The sequence below is a fragment of the Coffea eugenioides genome, chromosome 6 (assembly GCF_003713205.1).
Source record: "Coffea eugenioides isolate CCC68of chromosome 6, Ceug_1.0, whole genome shotgun sequence".
Classification (NCBI taxonomy): Eukaryota; Viridiplantae; Streptophyta; class Magnoliopsida; order Gentianales; family Rubiaceae; genus Coffea; species Coffea eugenioides.
Window position 1 is genome coordinate 5,034,493 of NC_040040.1, and position 13,612 is coordinate 5,048,104.

The window sequence follows — 13,612 nt, forward strand, 5'->3', positions numbered from 1 at the left end:
AAGTAATTTATTTATTGATTAATGAATATCTTATTCAAAGTCAACGAATAGTACATGAGCTTATGTGTTACAGAAATTTAAATTACAATAAGGTGACTCGAGGCATATTTTTTTACAAAATCAATATGTTTGTTAATATATATATTTTGAGTAATTAATTTATTGATTAATGAATATCATAATAAATATAAAAGAGAAGAGAGAATTATAGTTTGAAGAAAGAAAATGGAGGAGAAAGAAAAGGACGAAATTGGGGAGAAAAGCTAACATTTGTGAGTAAAGTCAGGCAACAGCGGAAGATCTTTTGGCAATTAATAAGATTATAAAATTTAAAGATAACACAATTTTGGAGAGCCGGTTTCGTCATTGATATCAAGAATTAATAATGTTTCATTGAATAGCATATATGAATAAATACTTATTTGATGATGAAGTAATTTATTTATCGATTAATCAATATCTTAGTAAAAGCCAACAAATAAATAATGTAATACATAAAAGTTATACTGTTGTGTATATATTAGGTGGATATAGAATTTTTATTGATTTGCATAATTTTTTGAAAATTAATATCTTTCTTAGTATATAAAAGAGCAAAAGAAATTATATTTTGAAAAAGGAAAGATTAATACAAAGTTAAAGAAAGAAATTATATATGTTGAAGGAAGTTAATTAATAAAATTCATAAATTACTATCTGTAATTTTTGTGAATAGAGCCCGACAAAGATTGGAGCAACGAACGATGCACAGGAAACAAAACGATCAGATAACAGTCAGATAATAGTTGGAGCGGCAAATTTTTGTCAATAGTGCCAGATAACAATTGCAGGAACGAAAGATGAACAGCAAACAAAAACCTCGGATAACAATTGAACCAACAAAGGATGGGCAGCAAACAAAAGGACAAAATTGAACACAAAATTACAAAGAAACCAAGAGAAGGGCAGAATTGGAAGAATAAAACAAAAGCAGAAATGAGCAAAAAGGCAGCAGCAGCCAAAACGGCTGTAGGGGAGCTGCGAAAGGACCAAAAAGGACAAAATGAGCCGCGAAACCACAGCAAAATCGGCACAATCAACTATTCATCAGGCTTCGCGGCTTTAAGTAGTTTAGATGTGTACCACACGAAATGCTCTTTTATGAAATGCATGTCTACCGTACAAATGAACAGTTCTTGTCTCATACTCCATGAACGCAGTAATTTGCTCATCAACTGATTTTAAATTTGTCTTGTTTGAGAACCCGGTCATTCTCAAGCGTGTAACGGGCGAAACATGGCATTGACTACTGTCAGGCCCCTGGGTTGAAGTTCCGTGAGATGCAGAGAGAGATAGAGAAGAGGGAGAGAGAGGTCGGTGAAGGCAGTTTGGGAGAAACGAGATAATGAGAGAATTAGTTAAGCTAGAAAGAGAAAGTTTAAGATCTGTATTACTTTTCATATCCCCTTTCTGTTTACACTTGCTATTTATAATGGAATTAGCAGTAGCAACAATGGAAGCCTGAGCTAACTGACCAACTAATCCTAACTAACTATCCTTTATTCTAACGGCACCGTTTCAGCCGCAGCTCTTATTTTGCAACTCAATTGAAACGCACAAACCTTCGCATAAAACGACAAAGTCTCCTTGATGTTCCTGACAATCCCCCCCCCATAAAGAAAGCTTGTCCTCAAGCTTTAAAGTCTGGGAACATCCTGGCGATGAAACTCTTATCCTCCCAAGACGCCTCTGAGTCCGGCAGCTGCTTCCACTTGACAAGATATTGTATTACTGGTTGAGAGTTCCGCATGGTGACTCTGCGTCTAAGCACTTGCTCCGGCTGCAACAAACACTGGTCTGAGGAATCCAGCTCTGGCAAGACGGCCTCAATGGGCTGACTGTCCCCAATCTTTTTCTTAAGTAGAGAAACGTGGAACACCGGATGAACTCTAGCGCCTGGTGGTAAACGAAGCTTATAGGCTACAGCCCCCACCCTTTCAATAATTTGGAAAGGGCCATAATATTTAGCCGACAGCTTTGAACTCCTTCTAATAGCTACCGATTGCTGCCTATAAGGTTGCAGCTTGAGGTAAACCAAATCTCCTACCTGCAAAGTCCTCTCCGTCCGGTGTTGATCGGCGTAGTGCTTCATACGATTTTGAGCCTTTGCTAAATTTTCCTTGATTTGGGACGTGATTTGTAGCCGTTCCTGTACCAAGTCAGCAGCAGCTGGAATGACAACGTCATGGAAAGGTCCCAAAGGAATAGGCGTCGGCTTGTACCCATATAATGCCTCAAAGGGAGAAAGATGTAAACTGGTATGGAAGTTGGTATTGTACCAATACTCCGCTGTAGATAGCCATACACTCCACCGCGTTGGATGCTCACTACACATACATCTTAGGTACGTTTCCAGGCATTGGTTAACCCTCTCGCTTTGCCCGTCGGACTGCGGATGATAGGCCGAGCTGTAATGGAGTTTAGTTCCCAACAATTTGAACATTTCCTGCCAGAATCCACTTAGAAACACCCTGTCCCGGTCGGATACGATGACCTCCGGCAACCCATGAAGCTTATACACATTATCAAGGAAGACCATAGCTACCTGTTGAGCTGTATAAGGGTGAGAAAGTCGCATAAAATGGCTGAACTTAGTGAAGCGATCCACCACCACGAATATGGTATCAAATCCCTACGACACGGGCAACTGTTCGACCAAATCCATGGTTATTTGGGACCATGCATGCTGAGGAACTGGAAGTGGCTGTAGCAGCCCAGGGTAAGGGACATTTTCGTGCTTACTCCGTTGGCATACGTCACAAGATTTCACAAACTGGACGACGTCTCGCTTGATTCCGGGCCAGTGAAATAGTGCTTGCACCCTTTGTAGACACCCTCTCTGACCGGAATGTCCCCCAACTGCAGAATCATACAGCGCCTTGATAAGGTTATCTCTGATCCCTTTAGAAGTCCCTACGTACAACTTGCCTTTGAACTTCAGCAGACCTTTGTCCAATTGATAATCTGAGTTTGAAGAGGGATCCAACAGTAGTTGGGGAATGAGCTCCTGGACCATAGCATCACCTGCGTAGCTATCTAATAATTCTTGTATCCAAGCTGGCTGCACTGAGGAAATAGCATTCAAAATTCCAGACTCGGTTGAACACCCCTCACTGTGATCGACTATCCTTCGCCTGGATAATGCGTCCGCCACTCCATTGTCGATGCCTTTCTTATAATGGATCTCGTAGTCCAGGCCTAACAACTTGGTCAGCCATTTATGTTGCAACGGATGTGTGAGTCGCTGTTCTAACAAGTATTTGAGGGCCTGATGATCCGTTCGGATGATGAAGCGATGACCGACTAGATAATGTTTCCATTAGGTGACCGCCAGCACCAATGCAAAGAGCTCCTTCTCGTATACCGACATACCTAGATTCTGGTTTGCTAGAGCTTTGCTAATGAATGCTATGGGATGCCCTTGTTGCATCAGGACTGCCCCGATGCCCACTCCACAGGCATCCGTCTCGATGACGAAGGGAAGCTCAAAGTTGGGCATGCTCAGTACGGGGGCAGTCGTCATGGCTTTCTTCAAATCCTCAAAGGCCATCTGAGCTTCAGAATTCCATGTGAATCCGTCCTTTTTCAACAATTGAGTCAATGGCTTACTGATTACCCCATATCCTTTAACGAATCTTCGGTAATACCCTGTTAAACCCAGGAATCCTCTCAATTCTTTTACTGTTTCGGGCGCTGGCCAGGAGAGTATGCATTCTATCTTAGACTTGTCCATGCTTACGCCCTTTTCCGATATTACATGTCCCAAATACTCCACGGAAGTCTGGGCAAAGGAACATTTAGATCTTTTACAGAATAGTTGATTGTTCGCCAAGACCCCAAGGACAATTTGGAGATGTTGCAGGTGCGACTCGAAGGTGGGACTGTAGATTAGGATATCGTCAAAAAATACTAACACAAACTTCCTCATATACGGCTGGAAAATCCGATTCATCAAGGCTTGGAAGGTAGCTGGAGCGTTCGTCAATCCAAACGGCATGACCAAGAATTCGAAGTGACCATGATGCGTTTGGAAGGCAGTTTTGTGTGTATCCATTGCTTTAACTCTCAGCTGGTGGTAACCCGCTCTAAGGTCCAGCTTAGACATGTACTTCATCCCATGCAACTCATTCAAAAGTTCATCTATATTTGGTATGGGAAATCTATCTTTAACTGTCAGCTCATTTAGCTTTCGATAGTCCACACATAATCTCCATGAGTTATCTTTTTTCTTGACCAGCAAAACAGGAGATGCGAAAGGGCTACTACTATGAATAACAATACCACTAGAAAGCATCTCAGCCACTTGCTTCTCAATTTCGGTTTTGTGTGCGTGAGGGTACCGGTAAGGCTTTAGTTTGAATGGTTCCGCTCCAGGTTTGAGAGTGATTTGGTGATCCCGCTCTCTCTCCGGGGGCAGACCTGTTGGAGTGGCGAATACTTGTGAGTACTGTTGCAGGACCGCTTCCACCTGCTCAGGAATATCTCTTTGATGGTGCTCCTGTGATTCTGCTTGCAAGGCTGCACAGTGCCTATGCTTCTCTTGTATAAAAGACCTGAGGTCCTTACCTCTTACCAGCTCCATCACAGGTTGGTTGATAAGCCCTTGTAAGTGCAACAAACTTCCACTACTGCTGAGAGCAATACTGAGACTATGAAAATCAAACGTAATGGGACTGAATTGGTACATCCAATCTACCCCTAAAATAATGTCCCAATTCCCTAAATCCATCACCTTCAAATCAAACTGGAACTGATAATCCTGTATTAGCCACTTGACTCTTGGACAAATTGCCCCACTAGTAATATCCGTACCATCCGCCAAGGTGACTGTAAAAGGGGTCACCCCCTGATTGGGTAAGTATAAAGACTTAGCAAGGCCGAAGTGGATGAAGCTGTTCGAAGCTCCCGTATCCACCAAAATTTTTACTGGTAGCCCTCCCATGTTACCCAGTAGTATAATAGACTTCCTGTTCATGGCTCCATTCAAGGCGTTCAAAGAAACCTCAGCTAATTCCCCAACTCGTCCAGTGCTAGCGTCTTGTTCCCCTTCGGCGTCCTCAAAATCCGTTTCATCCCCTTCTTCCAAATCCACACAGTTCAAGCTTCCTGGCTTACAGCGATGCCCCGCCCCAAACTTCTCACCACACCTGTAACACAGACCATGTTTGCGCCTATACTGTATCTCCTCAGCAGAGATCTTATTGAATTCTCTAGCCACATTTTCTGACTTGTTGGGGTTTGGTGTGATTGCTGGAATACGGTAGGAACTAGGGGACTTCGGATTATTAGGTGGATTTTTGAACAATCCGAATCTGGAGTCCAACACAGCTTTACCAGCACTTCGCGAAAGTCTGGCTTGCACTTCTAAGGAACACTCCTGTAATTCCGCTACTTCGAAGGCCTTCGCCAGTGATTGTGGCTTAAACATTTTCACCATTGGTCTAATTTCCTCTTTCAAGCCACTGACAAAACTGGAGACAAAGTAGAGCTCATCTAATTTAGGATTTCTGAGGAGCATGAGAGTTTTAAGCTCCTCGAATTTTTCCTCATATTCCTCTATCGTTCCCTTCTGTTGTAGTTTATTAAATTCCTCTACCACATCACGGGAGCCTTTACCAGAAAATCTTTCGCACATTAAGTCACTAAACTCTGTCCAGGAGAGGTGAGGTCGTTCCAGTTTCACTCCTTGAAACCAATTGTCGGCCTTCCCCTCAAGAAACATTTCTACCATTTCTACTTTTTGGTTATCAGGAATCTGGTAATTCAAGAAATATTTCTGACATTTCCTAAGCCATTCCCTAGGGTTACCAGCGACAAACATAGGCATTTCAAGTTTCGGCAAGATTGGATGGAATTGCTTACTTCGATTCTCTGGTGGCGCACAAGGAGTACCATTCTGGTTTCCTAGCTTCATGTGCGGAGGTGGAGTCGGTAGCAGCGGTTCGGATGTCCTCGAGTCCTGCTCTGCGCAGCCTTTCTCCTTCATCATCACATTCAGCAGGCTGTTGAACTTCAGTTCAATGGAATCAAACCTCTGATTCAAGGTTCCTACTAGCGATTCCAGCCGCGAGCTCCTCTGCTCGAGTTCCTCCTGAAACTGCAGCTGGCCAGCGGCCTGTACGCCGGCCATCGTTTCCACCAGCTCTTGCAGGCGGACCTCCTGCTTCTTGATCTGCTCTTCCAGCGTGCGGTACCTGGTGCTCTCCGCCATGTCCAGTGTCTTCGCAGCCAAGGATCGGCTGCTCTGATACCAGATGTCAGGCCCCTGGGTTGAAGTTCCGTGAGATGCAGAGAGAGATAGAGAAGAGGGAGAGAGAGGTCGGTGAAGGCAGTTTGGGAGAAACGAGATAATGAGAGAATTAGTTAAGCTAGAAAGAGAAAGTTTAAGATCTGTATTACTTTTCATATCCCCTTTCTGTTTACACTTGCTATTTATAATGGAATTAGCAGTAGCAACAATGGAAGCCTGAGCTAACTGACCAACTAATCCTAACTAACTATCCTTTATTCTAACGGCACCGTTTCAGCCGCAGCTCTTATTTTGCAACTCAATTGAAACGCACAAACCTTCGCATAAAACGACAAAGTCTCCTTGATGTTCCTGACAACTACCTGCCGGGAGTTCAAGTGCACGTGCGATTGAAGGTCTACCGGTCAAACTGAGATTCGAGTCCTTCGTTGTAACAGGTGCTCGCAACCGCTGGGAAATGCAGTCTCCCAAGCTTCAACCAAATTTTAGAAGCATCCAATTATGGTTTGTTTGGATTTAGCTTTATTTTTCCAAATTTATTTGCTTACATCATCATTACAATTTCCAATACACCTTTTTACCTTCCCAATTACCTTTTTATCTCATATACATCATATCACAAAAAATGCTACAGTAAAAATATCTCTAATAATTCACAATCCAAACAGACTAGTGTGTGACTGCGTGTGTTGCCTACTCAGGTCACTGCAAAATCTCCCAATCCAATTGGCCAATGGCCCCACACACGCGATATCATCATCTTCTTCGACAGTTCGACCCAACAGTAGAGTAAAATCTCCAGCTGTCCAAAACAAGCAAAACCGCACTCCCAAGTCCCACCAATCAAAATTCCCACCTGCATCAAAATATCTTCTCCAGTTCGACCCCACATCCGCCGTCCATAACCAGCACCTGCTATAAATATAAACCAGATGTATATATACAACAAAAAAAATTAAAAATAAAATGACCCACAAAAAATCAGTCCCAGAAAGAAAGCACAGCAGGAGCAGCAGAAGCATCAGGTTGGCATTTATTATGGTGGGTTATTCCCTGGCCACTCATTGCCTTCCGTGCTACGTTATAAGACTAACGTCTTCCTGCCTTTTGGCTCAAGTCAGAACTTCTATTTTACCACCGTGTCTTGGAACAGGAGATGGGACGGCTGAGGGCACTCTCCACCGCCTCAAGGTACCACTGTTACTGTCACTTTACTGATATTTTTTGCACCTCCATGCCGTGTCGGCCAGTACCTATATATACTCAGCCTACATTACTCTGTCCTCTTTCACCGAAAACCCCCACCAAAATCTTCCCCGCTCGTTCCGAAACAACTCCAGCAAAAACTCAAATCTTTTTTTTTTTTTTCCTTTCTGGTAGCTCAGTGTATAATGAACCCACACGATCGAGATGAGAATTCAGTCTTTCCTTCATCAAATTCGCCTTCCTCTTCCCCCCCTGAGAACCAGTCTTCTGAAGTTGTCCCGCTCTCGATGGTCTCTCCTTTCGTAGACTTGGAATCTCGCCAGCATCTTCAAGAAATTGTACCAGGTATCTTAAGCGGAGGAACTATTACGACCGAGGCTGCCCGGAGTTTTCCTGGGATGCCTCAGCCTATGGAGTGTCTGCAGGGGACTCCAGTACCGCCATTTCTCTCCAAGACCTTTGATCTTGTGGATGACCCCGCTCTGGACTCCATAATCTCGTGGGGAGCCAGTGGACAGAGCTTCGTTGTGTGGGACCCCGTGGAGTTTGCCAGGAGAATATTGCCCAGGAACTTCAAGCACAATAATTTTTCCAGCTTTGTTCGCCAACTAAATACTTATGTATGTATTTTTGCTTCTTAATATGCACGCCCGAGCTCTGTCTCTCTCGTACAAAATTCCTCTTTTTTTTTTGTTCTCGTTGGTGACTATTTTAGATGTAATTTTATTGCTTTGTAATTTTTTTTTGACAACCCTTGTAGCTGTTGTAAATTCTGTTTGTAGATGTTGCTGTTGAGGATTTTTGTAACAGTTGTGTAAGAATCTTGTTGAGATTCGAGGCGGTTTGTACAGAAACTCATATAGGAAATGAAATTTAATTTAAATTACTTCTCTTTCATTTTACGCGTAGCAGTGCAATTTTGCTTGTACTTTTTTTTTTTTTTTTCTTTTTTGAGGTCTTCATATGCCTCGAAGTTCTTGAAATTGTAACTTACCTAATTAAGGAGATTTAGGAGATTTTGACCTCAATTGTACGATGTCTGGTGCACCATTCATGCTCCTCGCATCAACTTGTAGACACTGCTGTAATGATGCACCTTACCTCCTTGAAATAAGATGATTGGCAGGTTCATCTATTTCGCAGGTCAGAACTTAACATTCCTCTGTAACATGCTCAGTTAAACCACCTGACTTGTGGAAGTATACGTATTTTATGATATAGGATTAATCTTGTCTATACTGACAGTGTATACATTATCAGCGTTGGATGAATGATAATTATGCAAAATTTGAATTTGAAATTTAATTTTTGCACATGTGTCATGGATCCAACGGTGATAGTGTATGTACTGTCAGTGTATATAAGATTTACTCTATGATATATGATGATCTCCTGATCTTACAGATGCACTGATGATTAGTATGTAGTGCAGCAGTTTGTGAAGCAGTGAGATTGTACGGTTTGCTTTTGGCTTGTGTAGCAATTCCATATGTTATAAGATGAAATGTTATTCCCGTTTGGAGATCCTTGTATCGATGTGCCTTTTTAATTTGAAGCCATTTTTGTCAATTTTGATAGGGGTTTCGCAAGATTGATGCTGACAAATGGGAGTTTGCAAGTGAGAGTTTCTTAAGAGGGAAAAGGCATCTGCTGAAGAACATTCAGAGGCGCAAATCGCCTCACTCCCATCAACTTGGTGGCTCCTATGGATCAACTGGTGAAGCAGGCAAAATTGTATTGGAAGGGGAGGTTGAAAAATTAAGGAAAGAAAGGAGCTTAATGATGCAAGAAGTCTTTGAATTGCAGGAACAGCAGCTTGGAACAATCCAGCATGTGGAGGCAGTTAATGAAAAACTCCAGGCAGCAGAGCGTAGGCAGAAGTTGATGGTCTCATTTATGGCTAAGCTATTTCAAAATCCAGATATCTTGGATCGCCTGAAGCAAATAAAGGAGCAAAAACAAATTACTTCTTCAAGAACAATGAGAAAGTTTCTGAAACATCAGCCACCTGAATTCGATCCAGGTGCAGTAGAACAACTTCCCGAATTTACTTTACAAGGTAAGGGAGAAAATATTGGGTTGCAGTCTGATAGTATACCATTTCAAATAGGTAATATTGCAGCAGATGAAATGGCTCTGACGTCTGAATTTCTGACAATCTCAGAACCAAGTGGAGGGGGATTTTCTAGTCAGGGAACCGAAGATACACTGCTCAAGGGGAAAACTGTAGTTCCACCAGAGGTGATTCCTGAGTATTTTGTTACTTCTCCTGATGACTTGGCAAAGGAGAAGAACTTCCCTGAATACTCATCACTGGATATCGAAAGTATGCTCAAAGAACAGGGACCATGGAGCATGGATTTTGAAGCTGGTGCTGGTGTTTCTTCTTCCAGCAATGAGATATGGGGTAATGCTGTGAACTATGAGATTCCAGAGCTAATGGTTAGCAGTGGATTGTCAGATATCTGGAATTTAGGTTCTCTACCAGCAGCCGGAAGTTCAGGTGCTGAGAAGTGGCCAGATGATGAATTTCCTTTCTCAAAGCTTGACGATCAAGTCGGCCAGCATAAAGATGAAAGTTCTAACTTCTAAGAAACTAGATCCATAGGTTTCTTTAACGGCCTCTTGGGCCGACTTATAGTTGATTCTCGGAAATTCAATATTGGACAATTTATTACATATTTGTTTGATTGACTATCATGGAGAACTTTTTTTTCTTAACTGCTCCATCAATTTTTTTTTTTTAAACTTTTAACAGCTGATTTTGTAGAATTCATTTCCGCATTCGATTGAATGTGCACGTCTAGATAGTATGATGATATGCTCAACCATCCTTTCCTGCTAATAAATACTTGCAAGTTTGTGATTTTGCAGGTTCATAGCAGTACGAGACAGGTCGCAGTGTAGCAGCCACTTTTTGAGGGTTTGTTGGAATGTCTTCTGCTGCTTTGTCAAGCACTGGGAGGTAAGATATCTTCATGAGAAGCAATTTGTTCTCCTAATTTGGTTCAATGTTGTTTTATCTTGTGTTGAGGATGTGCTCGACCACGCTGACAGTTGAATGCGGATGCTATTTCTTCTGTTCTTGCACTCGGTTAGTGTTTGTCCGTGGATTATACACTCGCTCAGTTTTACTTCGAGGAGGCCATGTACAAATTTGCTTTTTGCCCTGAGTTCTGTGGCAAATACACCAAGATGCTCATTCATTCTGCAGTTACACTTCCGTCTCGGAGAAGAACTGTGTAAAATGTTTATTAAAATCCTAACATCCCTCTTCGTTTGTCCATTTTCTTGAATTTTTTTGTTTTTGGAATGTGGCTTTGCTGGGGGCATACCATGCCTGAAAGTGCAGTTGCGAGAGGGAAAGAAAAGCAAATCCTTTTTGTATGTTGAGTAGCTTTGCTTCGTTGGAAGGAGTTGATTCGGGCAACCTTTTTCGTTCTTCTTCTTTGGGTGTGTGTCCGCCTGTGCGTGGAAGAAATATTACCTTCTGAATGAAGTAAAATTATTGCGAAGTAAAAGACATCTAGGAATTAACATCAGAATCAACTCAGAACTCCATTCTAGTTTTAAGTTCCCATTCCCAGAATCCATACGTTGGCAATAGCCAGTCTATGTCCGGTGAATCCATAAGCTTTCCAAAATGAGAACCGAACAACATACGTAGCTGCATCCAATAAACTCTTCTAAAACGATAACGTTCAGTTCAGCAACTCAAATATGACACCGTATCTAGTTACAGAGATATAACCAGTGTAAATACAGTGACTTCACAAGCCTGGCAATGAGAAAGAACAAGATATCTACATGCATCTGGTATCGTCCTTCAGAACCAAATGTTCATTTCAGCAACTCAAACTGTGACTCCATTTTTTCACATATGTCATACAAGGTTCAGCTGCCCCTTGGCATCTTGCAATTTCCGTGTTCTGCAATTTATAGTGAACCAAATGTGAATAAAAATATACCATCTCATTCTTCAATGTTTTTAATAAGAATTCAGAACCATTGCCACAAATCAGGAAGGGCAAAAGATAAACAATAAAGAACCAACCACCAAGAAGATTACAACAAAACTGGCTCCAGATGCAGTACTAGCCTCACACGTGAAGGCAGCTCGTTTGTGCATACAACACCAGAAAATACACAGCAAAACCAAGTTCTATATCAATATAAAGGGAAACTTTTACTGACCAGTGCGTCAACATTGAAAAACTTTAGAAAGCTTCTTCAAAGAGAGAGACCAGCAAACAGCAATTCCAATTCCTCCTCCTGCGATGTGGTTCTCTGCAAAGAGAAAGATACCCAGAACAGGGTCATTGTATTTTGCGCAAATGGAAATCGTGCATATGATATGGGGGCTAAAAGCAAAATCAGACGGCCTACGGGACAAAATTAGTGGTTTATCAGAAAAGATAAGAATCGAAGATTAAAATTGCCATCAGCTTGAGATTATAGCTACAGCATACATATGCAGATCAGAAATAAAACAAACTTGATACTACTTTGAAAAAAATTCGAGGGAAAAAAAAAGTCATATATAAATTTCAACAATGTTAAACCATGGCTATGTGCAATTCAAGCTAAAAAATTAGCTTGACGAACTGAATAAAATAAAATTGACATCCTAAAATAGTTGGTAACCCCTGTATTTGCTGGACAAGTATTAAACAGGGGTCCTTCTTTTCCACACCAAAACACTATTCAACATATAGTTCTTTAGTATGGAATAAACAAGGTTACCAGCAGTCCTGATAACCAACAATTGAAAAGTTCAAATATTAGGAAAAAAAAAAAGGAAAAGGAAAAGAAAATCATAAGGGGCTTAGAAGGTGAGGGACTCTTGAGTTCACCTGCATAGATAACAGGTGAAGGATTTTATTCAAGACACGCAAGCGATGAGTGGCGTAAGTGCTGTTTGGCGGAAGTTTGTTCATCCTCGAAATCTCTTCATCAACGGCTGCTTTCTTTTCTTCCAAACCCTTGCGGTTCCAGGCTGCTTTTCTACCAACCACCTGGTTGCCACTCTCTTTTGGCGGCTGATCGACCCCGCCATTCGTGCCCTTCAATAATCCCTCGGAAGGATCCATTTTTGCAGCAGCGCTTCATAAGCGGGAGACAAAACGAGATAATTTCGTCCTGAAAAAAGCTAGTTCACCAAAGAGATTTCTTTGTGTTATGTCAGATTTTTCATTACTTAAAACAAAATCAATAAATAAATAAATAAAATTAGAGGAGAAGGAGAAAATCTATACTTTGATTTTGCTAGCTATTAGTACTTATTGGTCGAGGAGAGTGCAGACGAGGGAACCGGGGACCGAGCATGGACAATTGGAGGGAAAGACGGCCCAGGTAGCCAAGGCTTCCATCGAACCTGAGCCCAAATTTTCGCAGCACGCAATAGTACGAACGAGAGTATAAATAAACAGATACATATTTACCATGTTACGCATTTCTTTTTTCGTATTTGGATTTCATTTTAATATAGTTATTAGAGTGCGTTTGATAAAATTGAAATTTGAAATTTGTATATATTAAATTACTAAATTGTTGCTAAAATTAGAATCAGTTGAGGAACATTTTGAGACAATATATTAACAATTATTAAGTGTTATGCAAAATTTATGACGCAAAGAGCTTAATTGCGATAGAATCATGGAGATTTAATTATTTCCCCCCCCCCCTTGCGGTTAAAAGTAAGAACCATTCTAGGTATATAATTATGATAAGACCTCCCAAAACATGCAATCCTATTGGTACAAAGTTCTATCCTTCTAAATGCATACACAAGTGTGTGTGTTGATATGTATTGGCGTAACAAACCCCACACAATGCTATGTTTAACCACGTGTAGATTTATTTATCTAGGGATAATTTTAAAAACCTCTTAACAATTTGCCCAAATTCAAAAAATAAAAATAAAAAAAAATGATTTTAGGCGTGAGAAGATCATTGATTTCAAAAGCGCCCCTCATCTATAATAATAATAATAATTAATTTAATTGTTCGATCTAGCTTATTATTTCACTTATGAGCTCATAATTACACACGATAAATAAAAAAATTTTCGTCATTTGTTACCAAAAAATAACAACTTTTGAAATCTAACAAAACATT

General features: G+C 41.1%; 3 protein-coding genes across 4 annotated transcripts; 1 reads left to right on the forward strand and 2 right to left on the reverse strand.

The window, feature by feature from the left end:
• Positions 1 to 2,671: 2,671 nt before the first annotated feature.
• Positions 2,672 to 6,445, reverse strand: LOC113773436. The gene is made up of 2 exons (XM_027318086.1): positions 3,412 to 6,445; positions 2,672 to 3,342 (listed from the first exon to the last, which is right to left on the reverse strand). The coding sequence occupies exons 1-2, from the start codon at positions 6,443 to 6,445 to the stop codon at positions 2,672 to 2,674; spliced, it is 3,705 nt and encodes a 1,234-aa protein (XP_027173887.1).
• An 810-nt stretch (positions 6,446 to 7,255) lies between these two features.
• LOC113773128 (heat stress transcription factor A-3) lies at positions 7,256 to 10,882 on the forward strand. The gene is made up of 3 exons (XM_027317675.1): positions 7,256 to 8,115; positions 9,074 to 9,554; positions 9,660 to 10,882. Exons 1-3 carry the CDS (start codon positions 7,681 to 7,683, stop codon positions 10,085 to 10,087), a joined length of 1,344 nt encoding a protein of 447 aa, XP_027173476.1. The 5' UTR covers positions 7,256 to 7,680; the 3' UTR covers positions 10,088 to 10,882.
• Positions 10,883 to 11,028: 146 nt separating this feature from the next.
• On the reverse strand, positions 11,029 to 12,821 carry LOC113775427. 2 transcript variants are annotated; one of them, XM_027320301.1, is made up of 4 exons: positions 12,751 to 12,821; positions 12,349 to 12,644; positions 11,690 to 11,782; positions 11,029 to 11,424 (listed from the first exon to the last, which is right to left on the reverse strand). In XM_027320301.1, exons 2-3 carry the CDS (start codon positions 12,583 to 12,585, stop codon positions 11,726 to 11,728), a joined length of 294 nt encoding a protein of 97 aa, XP_027176102.1. In that variant the 5' UTR covers positions 12,586 to 12,644; positions 12,751 to 12,821; the 3' UTR covers positions 11,029 to 11,424; positions 11,690 to 11,725. The 2 variants fall into 2 exon arrangements, with proteins under 2 accessions (XP_027176102.1, XP_027176101.1); XM_027320300.1 differs by lacking the exon at positions 12,751 to 12,821 and having other exon boundaries at positions 12,349 to 12,716.
• Between the last annotated feature and the right edge of the window lie 791 nt (positions 12,822 to 13,612).

Coding starts and splice junctions, on each gene's coding strand:
- LOC113773128 (XM_027317675.1), top strand. CDS start 7,681: ATGAACCCACACGATCGAGATGAGAATTCAGTCTTTCCTTCATCAAAT. Junction 8,116..9,073: donor TTCGCCAACTAAATACTTAT/GTATGTATTTTT, acceptor CAATTTTGATAG/GGGTTTCGCAAGATTGATGC. Junction 9,555..9,659: donor TCCCGAATTTACTTTACAAG/GTAAGGGAGAAA, acceptor TGACAATCTCAG/AACCAAGTGGAGGGGGATTT.
- LOC113775427 (XM_027320301.1), bottom strand. CDS start 12,585: ATGGATCCTTCCGAGGGATTATTGAAGGGCACGAATGGCGGGGTCGAT. Junction 11,783..12,348: donor TTCACCTGTTATCTATGCAG/GTGAACTCAAGA, acceptor TTCTCTTTGCAG/AGAACCACATCGCAGGAGGA.
- LOC113773436 (XM_027318086.1), bottom strand. CDS start 6,445: ATGAAAAGTAATACAGATCTTAAACTTTCTCTTTCTAGCTTAACTAAT. Junction 3,343..3,411: donor TCTAGCAAACCAGAATCTAG/GTATGTCGGTAT, acceptor AACATTATCTAG/TCGGTCATCGCTTCATCATC.